The sequence below is a fragment of the Corapipo altera genome, unplaced genomic scaffold (assembly GCF_003945725.1).
Source record: "Corapipo altera isolate COAL_440 unplaced genomic scaffold, ASM394572v1 69, whole genome shotgun sequence".
NCBI classification, from domain to species: domain Eukaryota; kingdom Metazoa; phylum Chordata; class Aves; order Passeriformes; family Pipridae; genus Corapipo; species Corapipo altera.
The window spans coordinates 8,264,281-8,284,399 of record NW_020884908.1 but is presented as its reverse complement, the minus strand read 5'-3'; the positions used below and the strand labels follow the sequence as shown (position 1 = coordinate 8,284,399).

Below are 20,119 nucleotides of genomic sequence, written 5' to 3'. Positions count from 1 at the left end.
AAACAAACTTCTCCCAGGAAGGACATGGGAACATGACAGCCTCTGGCTCACATGCTAGTGTCTGATCTGATACCAGAACAGGGCAGATCTCTGCTGCCTTTTCCTCATTGCTCCTGGAGAAATTACAATTTAGCCCTGTTCTTAGTGGGGATTAATTTTCAGTGTGGTGAATTTACCAATGAATTTACGAGAAGTTAATTTGTATTTAGGAAGAAATCATGTCAATTCAAATGTGTTCAATTAATTGTTGATGGCATTGGTGTGGCCATTAGATACAAAAACCACATTGCTTTTGGGGTTAGTGAGGGAACACATCCTGATTAGATTAGTGGCTGGAGAGAACACCATTCCCTGGATAGTCAAATTTTGAAAGAAAAGTATACTTAATTAGCATATTTTAATAGCTAATTGACTATGAAATACTTTTAAAGAAACACAGTTAGAGCCTGGGGTAGGACTCTCCTCTGCCCAGTACATCTGAGGGGGAGGCACAAATGAACTTTTGAGGAATCATTGCTATATCAGCTGTGATTGTTGGGCCAACATGTACTTTCTGATGCTGGAATGTAAATCATCAGGGCCCTGATCCTGCTGTAACGTGTATTGGCACCTTACCTCATTCGGGCAGCATGCAAACAATACAGAGTTGAAACAGTGACATCGCCAGTTCTCTGCTCTCTGTCCCTCTTGCAGCTCTTTGGAGAGCTGCTACCTAAATGTACTTAGCAGTTGTGCTGATTGCGGCAGTACCCACACCAGAGCTTTCTGAAGTGAGGAAGCAATGACTTGTGTTATCAGTGTCCTGAAAGACAGCATATCTGCAACACTGCAAGGCACAGCACTGTTTGTTCTCTTAGAACATGGCACGGGATGAACATGAACAAAGGTTTTAAAAGAAACAACATTTTAAAACAGGCCTTTTACTCTGTGTGTTTTCTAAGATCATGAGGATGGACAGATACTTGTGTTTAGACACTCTGCTTTGCTGCCTATAGAAACCTTGTCTGGGTTGGCTACTCCACAGCAGTAAAGATATATAAGCTGTTATGGATTGAGATAGACAGCAAATGATTTCATAAGCCACCAAACATTAAGCCACATTTTTAAAAATGCTATGTTAGAATATGGACAAACAGAAAGAGAAGGAGGGATATTTTTAGTCCCTGAATATTTAGTTCAGCAAAAGTATGTTCCTTAACATGCAGTTTCCTAGGTTTGGGTTGCCCTTTTTATGAAGACTTCACTGATAGAGTTAATATTTAGAAAGAGAATCCTGCTGCAATTCTCACATTCCCCCAAATACCTCAACCATTATCTTTGTCACCCTTTCCAGACTTGTAGAGACACGAGAATCAAAGGCAAAGATAACTACCAGAATACAGATACTCAGTTGGCATAAATTATTTCTCTCTTAATTGGAGCTGGCATTTCAGAGCCAGAACACAACTGTGTGCGAATAGGGAAGCAAACTCTGTGCTGTTTTAGCGCATGGATGACAGGACACGGCCCTCCCTGGGACCTCCCTGGTTAAAAAACTCCCCAAACCCTCCCAGCTGCACTGACCACCCTGCCCACGGCCACCTCGAGCAGCACTGCTGTGACTGTGTGCCCTGGGGGGAGCAAAGGCTGGATGTTCAGCACCTCCTCACCCCCTGGCACTGACAATGGGCAGCCCCCTAAACGAAAGTTCCATCAAGCTCCAGGCTTCTCAGAGTATCTATTTTCTTGTTTCTCTGTATTCTGCTCTGTGGTTGTTATTAATGAAATAAGAGGTGGGCCTCATTCCCTTTCCCTTCCTTTGCCCACGCACATTAATTTAAATGCAAATTCACACAGAAAGATCAAAATTAATTATACTTTCTGCAGCAGGCTACATGGAAAATTGAAATGCACAGGGCTGGCTTTTCCCCTTTCTCTTTTTTTCATTTTTTTTTGGAAGAGCAATAGAAAAACAATGTACCAAACATACTGAAATACGCATGCAAATGTTGAATGCTTGCTTGCTTTTATTTTCTCATGCTTTTTGCTTGTCTGAATTTCCACAGTTGCTTTCAGTTGTAGGCGTTTCAGAAGGAATATTGAAAGGTTAATCTGCTAGTGACATAAATTGACCTGTAAATGACAAATAATATTCTGTTTACCAGTAATAAGAATCAATCTTAATTAAGAAAAACTATGCTGACTCTTAAGAAATTTGTCCATCATTGCCTGATCAGAATATAGTTGAAGTCTGAGATTTTTTATTTGATTTTTTTCAGTGGGAAATAAAGGCATAGGGGGAGACGAGTGTTCTGTTTTTCAAGGAGTTAAGGCATTTATATAAGTTTTTTTCACTGAAAATGCAGCCAGGTAAATTTGTTACCCAAGGTGCAGTGCAGAGTCTTGGAGAGTGCTGGAGTTTCACATCTGGGCACAGTCATAGCAACTTAACTACTCCCAGGAACCAACATATGGACAGGGCTATGCTGTTTGCCAGATCCTGGGCAAGGAAAGCAAAAACCTGACACTTTTTTTAAAGGGAGTGGGTGCAGGCATTGTATGCAATGTGTTATAGAGCCATTAGGTATGCTCTGGGAAACCTGCTGGAGTGGGCTCTGTGGGGCTTCAGTGGAGGCACCAGGGGGGCAGTTACATGACCTATGTAGGTCTCAGATTCTAAGGCCAATGAGAACAATCAAATGAAAAGCTAAACCAGAAGCATTTAATCAGGCATTTAGTCAGGCTGGGGCTTACTTGCTTAGTAGTCTGTGGGAAGTGTGTACTGTCCTGCCTCTAGGCCAGATCCTGTCCTTAACACTGTTGGAAATGCTTGGAGACATCAGTTCAGCCAGCTCACTGCTTGCTCTCCCTCTCCAAGCACTATGGTTGTAGGCAGATGAATTCAGGTATTGCAAAAACCAGAAGAAAGAAATGGATGCTTATGATCAAATAGCTCATTTTTCAAATTCCACATGCCATTAGGAAAGAACTTTTTTGTGTCCCCATAGCAACTGGAGTTCAAGGTGCCTTTGTAAAACACATGGCCAGAGATCTTCCCTGGAAAGCTTACAAATGAAACAAATGAGAGAAAATACTAAGGGAAAAAAGCTGACAAAGAAAAGGGATTTATCCCTGGCTACAGAGCCATTAAAAACAACATCCATCTGGGTACTCTGCTGCGATTTTACTGAACAGGACACACTGGATCTGCTCTTTGCACTAATTTCCCATAAAAACACGGATCTAGTTCGAGATCTTGCTACTGCTCTTTAAATATTCTGATACACCTCTCAGCAGTCTTCTACAAGAAAACAAAGCTTAGCTGAATGATTCTGGATCCAGTAAGTGCCTTCTCAAGGTCAGCCCATTGTCTTAAAGACTAAGAAATTGATGGAAGCAGTGTACAATTGGTAGCCTGACCTTGTGAGCCCAGCTGGGCTCAGGAGTTCAGTACAGTGCTAGGCCAGTATAGCTGAGTGTACCTGGAGGGGGCCTGACTAGAAGGGGTCTCTGCACTAGCCCTGAAAAATAGACCCAGGTGATTGTGTTGGCGTTTAGTGGGTCAAAGCAACAAAACATCTTTTGATCTGCAGCCAAAGAGGGCCTTTTGAGTGGGGCCATTTGAAGAGATGCCAGTGCCCTGCTTGCCCCAGACTTGCTGCTGAGAGCTGCAATTCTTCAAGCGGGCTGGTTGTTCAGATTGCAGTACTCAGCAGCTGTCATTTATTACAGTGGGGGCAAGCACAGTAAATAATCACTTCAGATACTTTCTCTCTTGATCTTTTGGCCAAGCTTAGTTTTACTGTGGTTTCTTAGGTGTGCTTTGCTTTCTGCCATCATGCTCAGGAATCACTCAAGTGCAGTGTTAGCACAATAAATCTCACAGCCTTTTCTTCCAAATAAAAGCAGAAAGCAGTAGCTTCTAGTCATTTTAGCATCCTGCTTTCCTGCTGGCAGCTCAGCGGAGCAAGGGTATGCAAACTTCAGCCCAGGCTGAATTGTTAGCATGGTGATATCTCTATCCCTGTTTTCTCAGAAGTGTTCCTGAGAACACTCAGACAGGCTGGCTGAAACCAAGAGAAACAACACTATGACCACTGTTTGTTTAAGGTCATGGACAAGGAACAGCTGTATTTGTTCAGCATTTGCTTGTCAAGGAAAGACCTCAGCAAGTTTTCAGATAATCTGTCTGTCTCTATATATTATGCACAAACCCGCCATCCCCACACATACTTGAATCTTTCCAGCAATCTCTTCTTATTGCTACATAGATATCAAAACTGCCATCTGGTTAAGGTGGTGGAACGCATTTCAACCGTGCTCAGTTCACATAAGCAAGTGCTGTTACATTTCTCAGCTCATGTGTAACATTTTGTGATCAGATCAGGGATCAGATCAGACCATTGCTGCTGCAGTGGTTCCTTGGAATTTCCTCTTATTTCTGCAAATTTAAACAACATACTGCTGATGATTGATTACAGTAATTTTGTTGTTCATATCATCCTATTCATATCACAGCAGGTATTGCTTGTAATTATTAAGGTTATTTGTTATTAGAGATGCATGGGCGGTGAAATACAATGAGAAGCAAACAATTTAACTGGTAATAAAATTAGCTGATCATGGAAAGTCAATCTGCTAATTATCTCCAAATTGTGTCTGTCAGTTCTGTTTTGCATTTCTTAGACTCCTTGCTCCCCAGTGAAAAGCTTTTGCAGGTCTGCATTCTAAGGAACAAACTGAATTCCCCATTAAGAGAGGTTTTCATCATGTTACACCTTTGTTCTCATACAGGTTCACATAATTTCATAAAGATTTTTGTGACAAATAGGCATTTTATTGTGTAATTTACTGCACTAATAGTGCACTAATTTTTTATAGAAGATTCTTCATAAAACAATAAAAATTAGGCTGATTCCTTCAATTTCTTAACTAGTGGAAAGTACTCAGCACTTGAATTTCATAGTTGTTAAATTTTCATAACATCTTGTGATATTTAAGTGGTGGAGCACACATTAAGGTCAATTTGAGCCATGTGGATAGAAAGTACCTTTGGACACTTTCAAAAACTGCATATAGGCTTTTCTAACTGTCCATGGTTCCTGGGATTGTCAGTCGACTAATTTACTGAGATTCTAGTATACATGCAGTGAAAAAACAAATCATGTGGGCAGCAGGACCAGTACAACTTGGTTTTCTGTGCATTTTTGCATAGTGGTATTGGCAGCTGGCTATGGCACTGAGGCTTTTATTTTAATTAGTATTTGTATGGTGTTTGACAGCACTACATCTCTTTTTTATATCCACTATTAGTAGGTCATTTCATAGTTGGGTGTGGGAAAATTAAAGGTGACTATCAGTTTTTATGTATCTTTCAGTTTGCTTATATTTTAATTTCTGTTTTAAATCTGGGCAGGTAAAACAACCAACCCAACCAACATTAAATATTTTTTCTCATATCTGTTTATTAAAACAGATTATTAAAAGTAAACATTGAGTCATTTTACAAGAAAACATCATTCTCTGTTGAAAAATTATGATGCCTTAAATATAATAAAGTTAAGATATAATATTGGGTAAATAGAGCTGTGGTTTGAACCATCATGGCCATTCTTATTTTCTGGAGAGTCTATATCTACTTTTCCCAGTCAAAACCAGTCTGGAATGTGAGCTGATATGTTATCTTTACAATTTTGTTCCAAGTGTGAAATGTATATTCCAACCCATAACCCTGTATAAGGGAGCTGAACAGCTCTGCTAATCACAAGGAATCTACAGAGATTGTGACCTACTAAGTACCATGTGGCTGAGCTCTGATGCACCATCCCAATGTCAGAAAGTAAATAGCAATACATGCTTGATCTTAGATGCAAAAGGAGTTACAGGATAAACTTCAGTCACCTGTTGTCTTGGATTGTCATTAATCTCAGTAGGAGGCAACAATGGAAAATGTTAATAAGAAAAAAATGTGAATTAAACCCCAAAACAACCCTGTGAAAGAGAAACTCTTCAACTTTAAATTGGAAGCAAGGGGAGCTCTGCCAGGTGTGGGAATGCAGAGAGGCCTTCAAGGGCCTCTGCCTTCAGCCAGTGCTTGTTTACTCTGTCTGGGAGCAGGCACTCTCCATATGCACTTTTGAACTCCTGCTGATGGCAGGTGAAGCTAATCTGTCAGACAGTACTGGCTCTAGATATCCAAGAGAGCCATCAACCCCTTGTTCTGACAGGCAGTAACAAGAATTAATACAAGCGATAATTAGTTACTCTGTTTGGCTTCTTTTCACTATTTAAAGAGAGCTTTTCTCCTATAGGAATGAGATGAATATGTGTCTGTCAGAGTCAGGCTGTATTGGAATGACTTCTCACATTGCCGAGTAGCAACTCAGAGCTGTCCTAGTGAGATCTCTGGAGGATCCCTGCGGAAAATAGTCACAGGAGGAAGGCAAGTAAATGGTGACAAGTGAGGCCAGGGGCCCTTTGGCTGACCGCCATCAAGTGGTGAGCAGGATGCCTAGGAATGTTTGGAGTTTCCTATCTGAAATGAGTCTTATCAAGCTGGGAGAGCAGACTCCTTGTGGAGGTCACACTTCTCCCCCGAAAGCAATGCTGGTTTTTGCAGGACCCTGGGCAGCTAAGACTTGGGAACAGCCTTGCTATTCTGCTGCTAGTAAAGACCGAGAGCGAGAAACTTTTGTGTTCAGACTCAAACCAACATAGAAATTTGTTTTGATTTTGTCTCCCCCTCTGTTTAGCATTTCCACTTGACATTAGCTAGTGTCCCCCCATCCTATAGTAAGAGATGGGAAGGAACAGATAACTCCAGGTCACTCCAGCAAAATACACGCAGCATGCCAAGCATGGTCTGAAAAACAAAGAGACACTTTGGTGTGATAACAAGGTCACTGCAGACAAGCAATGGCAAAGTCACACTTCTATCTATCTAAATCTTTGAGTATGTTTGAACATAATGGTGTACTGAGGCTAAAGGACTGAAAATGTGGGATGACGTGCTTAAACGCACAACCTCTGTTTGCCCTTGTGAAGATTATGAGCCATACCTAAAAGCACATCGCCACAGGATCAGGTAAATTGACTTTTATTGAAACATACTGTAATATGAAGGGGGGAAGATTCCAATTTAACACAAATACATTGCATTTCAGGCTCCCAAATAACTATTGATATCTACTGTCCTGGAGCAAATCATATCTTCCTTGACAAGTCAGACAGCTGCTCCTTTTCTATCTTCCCTTTGTTATCTTTAATAGTCATGGATTGTTGTGGTACCTTCAAAAAAATATTTGCAACTTACTTGACAGATGTTTCCCCTCCTGCTATTAGCTCTGGTTCACGGGTTCATCTAATGCCTGTTCTTGCTGACGAAAGTCAGACCAAGTGCCTTTGAAATGAGAGTGTACTGGTTGTCACTGTGCAGTGCACTTTGTACAGGTCCTCTTCCCCTCCAGCTGGCAGCTGGTGGGTGAACAAGCTCTCCAGCTATCCTGATTATCCTGACATAAGTTATGGTAGAAGCAACCTCTGGAGCTCGTCTTGTCCAGGTTCCAGCTCAGAGTAGGGCCAACTTTCAAGTCCTGTAAGACTGCTCATGGTCATCCCCAGCTGAGGCCCGACTATTGCCAGGGAAGTAGATCCCACAGCTTCTCAGGGCAAATGTTCCCACATTTGATCACAGTCACTGTGATAAATTTTTTTCCTTTTGTTGAAGATACGGAAATATTGGTATCTTAAATACAGGATCACTAAGAATTGTAAGATAGATCTAAAGAAAACCATGGCTATATTTGACCAATTTCACTAAGACTTTGAAATGAAAAGACAAAGCAAGTCTAATAACACCAGGGTTGCGGGTTTGATACCTGTACAGGCCATTCACTTAAGAGTTGGACTTGATAATCCTTGTGGGTCCTCTCCAACTCAGAATATTCTGTGATTCTATAATTCCTTCAGGCTATCAACTGTCCTCAGGTGTGTCAAAGGAAATGAAGGCAAATGTGGTAGAAATGGATGAGGGTGGTAATACTGCAGCAGTTCCCTTGCCTTCCTCTGACAGTCTTTGCTGCTCAGAAATCTCAGTCAACACCACGGGCTGTGTAAGGTCTCCCCAGACTGCCTCAGGTCAGACCAGAAATGTGCCAGCTCAGCCCTAAAATCCTCAACAGCAAACTGAAGAGTGTGTATGGGTTAAGCGAAGTTACGTGTCTTTGTGATGAAAAGGAGGAGTGTTTATTTTGTCCACTCATCAGCACAGCTGTAGAGGCACTACAGGCACTACAAAGAGCTGGCCAAGTTAACAGTTTGAACTGTACCAGTTAGACCAAACTGGTCCAAAATCATCAAAGGGCATCCAAGAACCACTGCCAAGAGCTATCGTGCATTTAGGGATGACCTTTAGTGCATTTAAAAATCTACTTTTAGGTAACATCCTTAAGTTGAGGGTATCATGGAAGTTATCCATAACTCAGTATTAGCTACTCATTTGCCTCTACTTTTTGTATCTTTATTTCCCTGATTAGTCCATGATTAAGAATGAATACAAGCTGCATATCTCTAGTCAGGTTTTATATTCCTGAATAGGAAGCATCACCCCTTTGGACCACACTGTAGCACAAGCACCATTTTAGAAGGAGGGACAAGGCTGACACATTTAGTACTGAGTTTTGGCAAATATGGTAATAAACAGGGTCCTCTTTATACTTCCCAGTGCTGCACATACGAGTCTATTTTTCATGTGCTGATGGAGAATTCAGCACTGAGATTGACCCTTACAACACTTAAGAAGGGAGAAGGGACTTATGCTCTAATGTGTATATTACATGTTCCTCCAGCTCTCTTGTATTCTCCTCGTAGAGCTAAGACCGAAAGAAAGGTGGGGTTTTTCTCCATCTCACATTTGTACCTATCAGCTGAAAAAAAACCCAACTGAGAGAAATTTAGATCCTTCACCATGAAATTAACAGCCACGCTTTGTGATTGGAACAGGTCCCCAGTGGTACCCTTCCCGTGTTGGCCTGCAACTAGAACGCAGTAAGTATTCATATGGTTGAATACAGCCACCTAATGTATTACTAATCCTCTGGCAGATTCTCCTCCTAACAGTATTGCTCTCTCTATATGTGTTATTGGGTGAAGTGTTAGCACATTTTCATTAACAGATGTCAATTATTAACTTATTAGTCTTCTCGTTAATAAAGGAATCTAATGTTTTTCATAATGTTTCAGGATACAGTATATGATCAAATAAGAAAGACAAGGCAGTTTTAAACCCATTTGCTCACTTCTTTCACTCAGTGCATGATCTATTTTAATACTTGCTCACAGCCTCATCAGAAGACGCAGCTGCCTGCAGGAGGCAGCCTCTTTTTTTGTGCCAGTACATAAGTTCTTGGTGGATGTGGTAGTGGGAGGCAAAGCTGCCACGGGCTGTGTGGTATTTGGTCTGTGGACATGTTGAATTGCAAAGCCGTAGAAAATGAGGACTCAGCAGCTGATGGAATTTAGCATCCTTGCTGATGTAAACAGTCAACAAATGAATTGAAAGGGAGGCACAATGCATAAAGCAGAAAAGAACAAAGAGTTGTTGCAGCCATGACAACATCCCAAGCCAGTGGCTGTTGGAGTTTCCTAATATCCAGCTCACTGCCCCCATAAAACAAAAGAGAACCAGATATTGCCATTTTATCTCTCTGTCTGTACACTCTAGGTCCATTAGGACTGGAAGTAGATGCCTCAGAATGCTGGGAAAATAATGTAGTGCTCACGTACACCTGGTCTGCCTAGGTCAGAGCTTACAAAGAAATCTTGGACAGTGGGCCTTTGCCCAAGAAGTTGCATTCATCATGAAGTGCCACCTATTGTGAAATAGCCTGAGGATGTGAATGTTACAGCAAAATACTTCAGTGAGGGAGATGCTGCATAACATTGACTTTGCCATTAGTCTTGCAAGACAGAACAAAGAGTGCTCTATGGAGTTGTCTGTGTGATTGCTTGGCATGTCTCTAATGGGTTAGATTAACAGAGATAGCATCATACAATTGCCACGCATTGCTGCCCAGTGTCATGTCAGCCTGATGCTTTTGTTAAAATGAGATGAGAATAACTCTCACAGAAGTGCTCTAAGTTGTTAACCTGGAGAATAAGTACCAAGTCACCAAAATAAATCAGAATACAAGCTGGGCCGACACCTGGGCCATTATCAGGGCAGTCTATGCATTGTGCTGAATCTCTGAGAGGATACCTGTTGTTCATGCCATCTCCTCTTCCTTTTTTGTCATTGCAGATGGGCCCTTTTTGAAGGATTCAATTAACATTCAAAGTCTTGCTGTTTCCTCCATCATTACACTGTATTTTACAGACCTGGGTCAGCAGGTCGGTTGGACCACAGTAAGTATGTCCTTGTAACAATCAACAGGATATGTCTTAATGTACAATGTGTTTTAGCATCAAATTACTCCAACTTCCCCAGCCAGTCTTTCCCTATGTAAAATGGTGTAATTACTTATCAGCAGTCAAAACAGAATTAAATGGATAGTGAGCCAAATTATCAATATGCCAACTCTGGCATCCAATTAAAGATTAGAAGGTGGACATAAAAATATTGCCTGAGAAAAAAAATCAATTTTAAAAAACAGTTTTAGCTTATCTAGGGTTTATATGCCTGTGCAGAACCTGTAGCCAAATACATTAATTTGCTGCAAGACTCCTCAGCTTTGAAAGTGGAAGGATATTAAAAAGAAAAAATGGATTTCTAGTAATCCTATTACTAATGTGGGAAAATTATTGGATGAAAATGTCTTCCTCTTTGTTCACCCAAAGCACAGTTCTGATAGAGAGGCTAAGGATTCCAGGCAGAAGATGTTCAGTCAGGCTCAGGAGTCACAACTTTTGAATCTCTTTCTAAAACAAAAGTATTTGCCATGAGCAACAATATCTGTATTATGGTCTAGGTAGGCATGGTCTCAGTCTGACTTCAGTTATTTTCCTGTAAGTAGCTTTCAGAATACAGTATATGATCAATATGAAGAACACAGTTGGAAGGTCAGGGTGGTGGGAGAGAGGCAGCACATTCCACTCAAATGGGGTTCTGGGGAACTCTAACCTTACAGGCTCCTCTGGGAAAGGAAGAAGAGAAGGATTCAATGCATTCACAGCCCAAAGACAGAAGACAGTAGAAGTGTTTGAAAGGACAGTGAAGGAATGGGAGATGAAGAGACTTTTCCAGTGTCCTGCACCAGGCATATGTGGTGGAGCTGAAAGTAGTTTCACTACTAGACTGACCCAGCTTTTGCTGTAGTTTGCATGTACTGCACTACCTGGGGTAAGACATAGCCCATATCTGTATATTGGGTAATGAGACTCCCAATTTCTGCAGTGAGAAACATGAGTAAGACAGAACTACTGTTTCTGAAAGCCATAAAAACACTGACAAGACTATTCGTAGCAATGGAAAACATACCACCAGTTGCTTTCAATTCCTTTAATGAAGTAAGCAAGTTTTCCCTAACTGGCATCATGGCTGTTGGCCAGCTTATTAAATTCTTAGCTCAGGCAGCACACAGATCCCACCCTGCTCGTGCAGGGGGACTACAAGACCCACTGACAAGCCACTGTCCTTCCTTGGCAGTGCCTATATGGATGAAGCTTGTGAGCCTCAGGTCTTTGAGCAGCTCAGAGGTGATAGTTCCTGTTCATCTCTCCAACAGGTCACTATGGGCTAGGAAGCATTACTATGAGACACTTGGAGTAGACATGCTAATTTACAATTCCTTGTCTCTTGGAAGGTACACTCAAAGTGTTACTGCCTGAGCTGCCTTGACCTTGGGATGTCAGCCTCTGGATCAGTTCTGTAAGGTCATATGTCCATCTCACCTGCTCAAGCTCACGTACATTTCCCCTCTCCAAGGAAGCAGATTGCCCTGATCAGCACGAATTCCGACAGGCTTTAGCCCCTTTGAAGAAGAACATGACCTGTATCCATCCTTCCCAGTTCCAACAGGACCAAATCCTCAGGTGGTGACAGGCAGTTTACTTCAGTGGAGCTATAGACTTTCACACCTACCTGTTTCAGTGGAGGTCTGCAAGTTGCCAAGGCTTTGCCCCACCCTGATTGGCCTACTGGGGCCACAGTGATTAATGCCAGTCCTGTTTCCCCCCTGAATCCATCCCACCACCTCTCAACCGTGGAATTTCCTTGCAAAGCAAAACTGTGATTAGTGCAGCTTTCTGTTTGCTACAATTAAGTAATCTGCAAAAATCTTATTTATTCTCTCTTTTCCTGGTGGTTTATGTAGCCTAAGACAGTAACATAACTAAAGCTTAATATCCCATTATAAATAGTGCAGTTATGACCAGGAGTTGATACTGCAGGCAGTGGCATTTTTTTTATGATTTAATCTACATGCAAAAAGTTGACTCCATGAGTTTCTGAATATTCATGTTATCCCATTCTGCTCCATATTCTAAATTGTCTCCATTCTTAGTGAAAGAAATCTTCTTCCTAGCCACGTCATTTAAACAGCCAGGAGATTTTTATGTTATAACTAATCTGTAGCAACAGAGAAAAAGTTCATAGAAGATTGTATTCTAACAATAGCAATTAAGAATGCATTTGTACACAGTATGTGTAGTTTTACTGCCATTTTTACTATGCTTAGAGCTCCCATTCTCCCATCCCCCTTGATACTCTATCAGATTTATGCATACAGAGAGGGATGTTTCTGATTTAAAGGGTTGACATTTAAATAAACAAGGTGCAGAATGAAAATATTCTTATCTTGTCAGCAAAAGGATAGCTAAGGTACAAAGGACCACATTCAGTTCTGGACTCCAAAAATAGGTGCAGAAGCACACGGAGACATGCTAGTGGCTCCAGAGGTCGATGCTTTGGGCATGGATCTGTCTAGGGAAACACTAATCACAGAGGTGGGTCTTCTGGGGCTCTATCACCTCACTGGAGATCACATTTGAGGATCAAGAACACTAAGACCCCCAATGCTGGGGATTTACAGCCAGACAATGACTTGTGGTTTTTAAAAGGGGAAAATAGTACTGACCTCCACCTCTACCTCCTGGGAGCAGTGCCCTTTCCAACCATGTGGTAAAATAAAAGGTCTATTCCTAGACAGAATTTGGGTCTTAATAAGCCTAGGAGCAGTCTTCTGAATAAAGAAACCTCAGCTTCCCTTTTGGAGCACGCACAATCTCTGATTTACAGCCCTTGTCACACTCCACCTTGGTGGCTCAAGAGTTTGCTGTCTCATCTTGTCTACTTAGCTCCTCCGTGAGAGTCTGACACTTTGTAGGAAGGATGTTTCCTCCTTTTCCTCAACCTTCTTAAAACAGGGTGCACAGTGATCAAAATATTTTTGGTGTTTTGTGCTGTGAAAGGCCAGACATCCCCTGGGCTCAGGTTGCTCCACAGCTTTGAGATTGGTTGACCAGTTTTCAGCAATTCCTAGAGACTGTGTTTCTCTGATGGAGGAGAGAGGACAAACCGGGGTGAGGAATTTGCAGTTCTCTGCCACTGGAATAATTATTTGTCACTCTCCTTTGAGAATGTGATCCTTTTCTGGGACAATTTCAGTAGACATCTAGCCTCAGTTGGCTCTTTAAGAAGAAAGGAGACCCTCAGGGCTGATTTGCAGAACACAATTCAGGGACAAAACAAAACCTGTGTCTTAGTATCATCGATTTTGTTAGAACTCTCACTCTACTCTACCTTATTTATATCAAATATTTCCAAACCCACATAATTTACTTCTGCACAAGACTTATCAATTCCTTTACCCTACCTGGAGGGTCTAGTTGAGGTTTGCTGACTGATGTTGCAGAGATACTGATAGGATATGAGTTTACAGATCTCTTCTATAAGGCCCTGCAAATATTTTACCCCAGAGGTGCTTGAAATTCCCACCACTGGAGTGATGGGTTGTATTTTTAATCTCTGTTCAATTTTGGGCCTAAGCATGTTTGACAGACACCTCTTTCTACACATTGCAATGCAGCATAGTAAAACACATGGTTGGTGTTTTATTACTAATAATGCACACTGCTGCTGTAGTCAAAAGGAAGAAAAAACTCCATTCTTCATCCTCAAATTCACACTTCTGCTAAAGCCTTCTTCATTTGAGCAGTGATTGCAATTTCTGATTTATCAGCTTCTGTTGTCCTGTTGCCACCTGGGCTGGCTATCAGAAGCATCCAAATAGAACTAAAAAAACAGCACAGAATTGTAGAAAATATATTTTACCTACAAGTCTGTGAATTTCAGAAGATTAATCCTGAAACACAGTACTTCAGCAAATATTTTTTGTAACTTTGATTTCAGATTAGGGACTGCTTAAACACTTTGACTCTTGAGGGCCTTAAAATAGTATGGCTGGCAGCAGAAGTGCTCCACTTCAAATTTCCCAACGAAAAAAACCCTCTGCTTAATTTAGCAATGTGGAGACTAATACTTATTTAAACCCAAGAGCATCTTTGAAGTCTGAAACCCCACTTTTTTTGCTAATTAATCTGTTCCCTCCTGGCTGGCAGGCAAATTTATCACCAAGTTAGACATTGTGGAAAATGAATGGGAAGCCAAGAGATCTATGTTTGAAGCTGTGTGATTATGTATAGCAGGTACACAGTGGGGAAGTGCAATAATGAGATGTGCCTGTTCTCTCGAGGGGAAGGCAGTGTTTCAGCCAGCGTGGTTCTCTTCTCTTACTCACACAGTGCCAGTGTGCCAAAGTTTTTCTGTCCTGTGGGTGTGGGTGGGTGGTGTATACGGGAGGAGCAGGTTTTTTTCTGGCTGTCAAACACAGTGAGTTGGTCCTGTAAATGTGGAACAATCCCATGAAGTCTGTGGGATGATTGTGATAGGTAGCAATTTGCATATGGATGGGTTTGGAAAAGAGGCAGCCAAACTGCTGCAGACTCATTTTTTCCACCTTCTCTATAATGAGGTCAGCTTTGTGCTCCCCATGGGGAACAACTTAAGATATTTTCCCTAATTCATGAACAGAAGAAGAGACTTCAGTAAAGGTTTATAACCTCTCAATGGGATATAAAAGTACAGACAATTACAACAGAAAAAAAGGAGAGGATCTGAGAAATCTGAAGGAGTGTGAGGACTGGGAGTCCCAGAAAACTAGTGAGCCAGTGTAAAGATGATAAATGTAAGAAAGCTGATATGACCATGGTTTAGAAAGGAATTTGAGATCCAGGTAAGAGAGGGAACTGAGGATCTGTAGGATGTATCAGAGAATGTAACTGACTATAATTCTCAGCAGATACATATCAAGGTTTGCATATTTTGTGGCCAATTCACGGTTAGTTGTGGGAATAGGACCCTACAAATTGAATAACACTTTTAGGGAATAGTGGGTACCTGAAAAAACTTTGCAGCAGTGCCAAGTAAACAGAACATGTGTAAATCTGTGTAAATCTGTGGGTGGCTTAAGAACAGCTACAACAAAATGCCAAAGAGAGAAAAATCCCCAACTGCTTTTTCATTGCTAAACCTCTTGGATCAATAGATAATTTGCTCATAGAAATGATCACCAGGAAAAAAAGAACTCACTATTTCCTCGATAGCACCTTTTCCAACTCCAATTACTTGTAATTCGAAGCACCTCTATTTTACAGCTAACACTTTGTACTTGGCAGAGGTTTGTTTCTGCTTGAACACACAGTAAGTGTTGCTCTACCTTGGTACAGCTGGCCGAGTCTTGAGCTGATTCCAGTCAAAAGCTATGGACTTTTGAAACACTGTGACCTTTCACAAAGGCAAACTACACACACAAAATTGGTCTTATTTTTCATTTAATTAAGTCTAATATTTTTCAACCTCCAGGATTATCAGGAGAGAACAGCTTGCATTTGCCTTATTTCTTGCCATGTTTTTATATTGTTTGTGCCTTTGCTTGGGCCACATATACTTTTGGCTCTTTGTTACTGCCCAGTGAGAACATGAAGTCAATAGATAAGGGAAGGGGAGACCTCTGAAACTGCCCAGCTGGCTGATTTGGATTCCTCAGATGCTGCTTCTAATAATCCAAACCGTGCTGCAACAATTTCTCTTGGTCTCAGCAACAAAAGCCACTAGCTCGTGATGAACCATGTCAGTAGGTCCATTTTTCGGGTGCCAAATGGAATTAGGGAGCTACTAGAAAAATTAATTTTGAGGGGTGAATGTTTTAGTTGCCATTGAGCACAGCAGGCTAAAAGAACGTATGCCTAAGTGTTTATAGGAATACCCTTGAATTTTTACCACTTCCAGTGCAAAAAGAAGGTAGAGGGAATTCACAAAGCATAAACAGAACAAGCTGTTTCTTTCAGTTATACACAACCTTATGCTTAAACCCTTCCTGCTACTTAAGGAACAAAGAGCTACTTGATGTATGCTGCTGATAAGTGTAGATGCTTTCCTAATTGTATTCAGAGTAACTAAGGAGGTTGACATTTTGTCAATCTATGCAAATTTTAGCAGTTCTAGTCCTTCTAGAATGTGTAAGTCTGGCAAAATTATTTTATATGGGGAATTTTGACCCACCCCATACAGAGTGTAAGGAGACCACAAAGAGGAGAGTGAACCATAGAGTGAAGCAGTGTTCAAGAGAGTGAACCAGAGACTGAAGTAATGTTTGAGAGGCCCTTTTGTCATTCTTTGTCCACCTTTGTCTGATGCCCTGGACAAGTCACTGAATTTCTCTGTATTTTATTTTCCAGATCTGTGGCAAGAAAATAACAGTATTTTTCTCTTTCCAAAGTGCTTTGAGGCTTCTGGATGAAAAGCACTCTGAAGAGCTAGATGAGGCTATTTATAATAACCAGGTGTTAAAAAGCACTATTTCATTTATGTATCTAAATAGTAGATGATAAATATACATTTTAAAATGATGCACATTATATGGCAGATTTCAAAATGCTGTCAAAGCCCTGTAAAGGTTTGGCAGCAAATCTGAACTCACATTAGTGTTTGGTTACAAACAGAACTTGAGTGTTTTGCTGAATATTCATAAGTACAAACATATACAACATGCATACATATGTGTACATAAGAACAACATTCATTATTTTGCAGTAATTTTCCATTTTGAATAAGAAACATGAAATGGCTTGTGGTCTCAGGGAAGAATTTTGACCATAGTATGAAGTTGTCTGATGCCAAGGTTTCAGACAGCTCAGTCTTAAGAAAAGAGACAGGAGGAAACTGGGATTTCACCTCCCTTTTTCCACAGAGCAAGCACAGGTCTGACTCAGAGACAAACAGGGTCCAACACTGTTCACTCTCCAGCTCCTGAAGCTGTCCTGAGTCAGCTGCAATTTGCCTATAAAATCCTACAGCAAATCCATCCCTATTTCTGGTATTTGCAGTAAATACTGAGCTGCAGCCTGAAATATTCATAGACACCGAGTCACTGCAGAGTCTGCCCAGACAAGGGAAGTTTCAGGTGCCCCTGCATGTACTAAGTTTTGCAGAATGTATTACATGAGAACTGGAACAAAAAGTCATTGAATATTCAATCAGCCCTTAAGAATTGTATTATCTGAGACAAAATTGCTGTTGCCATGGATTTTTACAAACATGAAAATATGAAACTTTTACAAAGGTGAAGATTTAGAGATGGCGCTAAAATTATGCCATTATCATCCCCAGGTGACAGTATGGCCTTTAATGAGGTAACAAAGCGTATGAAGCAGAAATTAGTCTAGAAATTAATAACCTTTTTTAATGATCATTAGCTCAAGAGTACTTAGGTCTGGGATTGTAAAAGGAGTCTAAGGTAGTTAGATGCTAAGTTTAATGTGATCTGGGGACTTGGGCGGATTCAACTGCCTGATCTCTTGGGTTTCTCAGAAGCTGTGCTCTGTACACTCACACATAGTAATGGTCTGTTTGTTTGATATCAGTAGATTCTCCTCTTTGTGCTGTATGTACTGCCTCAGTCTGACCTTGGCTCAGAGCTGCAGCTAGTGCCTTTGTCTCACATTTATCAGAGAAACTAAGCCCTGTCCATTAGATAATTTATAAACTACAGCTGCTTTTCCATCAGAGTTACCCAGGATATGCTTGAGCTGTTTTGTATCTCTTGCTGTGCTGAAAGCCACAGACAGTGACCCAAAGTTATTGTCCTGGTTGCGGGTATTATCCTCGTCCCACACTCTCTGCTTCCCTGCTTGAACCCAGACATCCCATGGACAGCAGAAGAGAAAACATCACAACCAGCACCAATGAACTAGGAAACTGCCCCTACATGGCATGGAAAGAGCTGCAGGAATGGATCAGTATGGAAGAGGCTGTGCGGCCTTTCCTCAGCTCTGCTGCTTGTCATGGATGAGATAATGTGAGACTATGCCAAGAGGCAATAAGATAGGGTGTGTTGTGTGATATTACAGAAAGGGCATGTCATAAACATTACAGAGAGGAATTAGCTGATGCCCTCGTGAAGATACAAATATGTGGGCTGTTCATTTATGAAGATTCTGTTGGAATTTTTTCAGATTCCCTCCTCTCCACTGCCTCTGTTTATAGCTTCCTTTTGTCCTTTTCTGCCTTTTTGCAACCAGTACACACGGTACTATTAACCAAATCAAAATCCTTTCCATTCCCTTCAGTAGACCTGTTGGGGTAATGTCAGCTACCCCTACCAACCAGAAAATCACCTCACCTTCCCTCAAATAACTTTGAAAAACTCTTTTCACCTCTGCTCCATTTGTGCCTCCCTAAATAAACCCTCTGCCCTATACGGTCTGGGATTTTAATTCCTGACCTGGCTGTAACTCAGTTCAGCAAGGTGTTACTGGCATGATCAGCTGAACAGAGATAAAAGAAGCAGGTACAATCTGGCTCATGTAAGATGAGATACCTTGCTGGTTTGCAGATTAGCTACTGTGTATTGTTTTACCATTTTACCATTTGTCCCATCTTCTCTTCAACGACGGAAAATCCTATCTTTGCTCTCTTTTGACATGTTTCAGATCTCAGTTTTGTTGTTTATGTAGTAGGTATTTCCAGTTTATGTGTTACTGACTCAGATCCCCGTGGACCTGATTGACAATTGAGAAAGTTAAAGAACCTTGAGTTTATCACACTGTATGGAGCTCATGCTTGTGAGAGTTTTGACTCACAAATACTTTGATTCAAGAACACTTTCTCTATGCTACTGAGAATGAGAGGTATATAGAGTATATAATGCCAGACAGTGGAGAGGAGAGAAGGAAGGTAAGAGAACTGGACACTCTGCATGCTACGAAATAAACTGTGCAGATGTGGAAAAAAGATCCTCTTTTCTCTCTTCAGAGAGTTAATGATAAGCCCAAAAGTTAAATTCTATTGACCTATGCAGGGCACTGTTACAGAAACATAATGCTCCTGCAGGAAAAGATCTTTGTGTTTATTATAGACTACTATATTTGGTTGCACCAAATACATCAAAATAATCTAGGCAGGACCACAAGATGGTAAAGAAAAAGTATTTTTTTTTTAATGTTTCTACAGAATAAAACTGCTCTGTGTTTTAAACGATCACTTTTTCAAATGAAATGGTATTTCTTTTGTTCAGAAACAACAAGCTACAATGTTATTATTTTCATGCATTAGTTTAAAATATGATTATTATTTTTGCAGGACATGTCAGCAGGAATTAGTAATTTTGAGCACCTATAAAAGTGATAGGTTGAACTGATCCTTGACACAACAAATAACTCCCCAATTAGTCATCTGTAGGATGAGTCTGAAGATATTAGGTAGGCTTAATTGAATACATTCATTGAGAATCAATAGTTCAAAAAATGGTGCTTGCCCTTGATTGCCAATGGGTTGAAATTATTGTAATGTTGTGTTAATTTAAGACTGCTTTCCCTTTCACTTGCTTGAACTCATGGGAATTTTTAGCAGAGTTTCTCTGCCTGCTTTCTGGAACTCATTTTTCATTTCTGATGAATTTAAAATCAGTGGGCCAGAGAACTAGAGCAGTGGTTGCAGCATGGGAGATGCAACAGAAGGAAACAGTGTGAAACTCAAGCAAAATAAAATAAAATACAACAAAAATCACTACAAAAATTTGAACCTCATCCTCTAAAACAGAATGTTACCGACCTTAACTATGTTCCAGCAGTGTGGCACAGTTATGAC

The 20,119-nt window shown here is 40.8% G+C and overlaps 1 protein-coding gene across 12 annotated transcripts in view; it reads left to right on the top strand.

Annotated features, from left to right (window-relative positions):
* TECRL (trans-2,3-enoyl-CoA reductase like) overlaps nt 1-20,119 on the top strand; it is a 77,011-nt gene that overhangs the window by 25,533 nt on the left and 31,359 nt on the right. For all 12 annotated transcript variants that reach the window (XR_003529237.1, XM_027652938.1, XM_027652936.1 and 9 more), the window contains exons 3-4: nt 8,980-9,024; nt 10,277-10,380. Coding sequence is in view for 11 of the 12 variants with exons in the window: in XM_027652938.1 (XP_027508739.1) it covers nt 8,980-9,024; nt 10,277-10,380 (149 nt within the window). In the remaining variant the exon portion in view is untranslated. The remainder of the gene's footprint in view (nt 1-8,979; nt 9,025-10,276; nt 10,381-20,119) is intronic.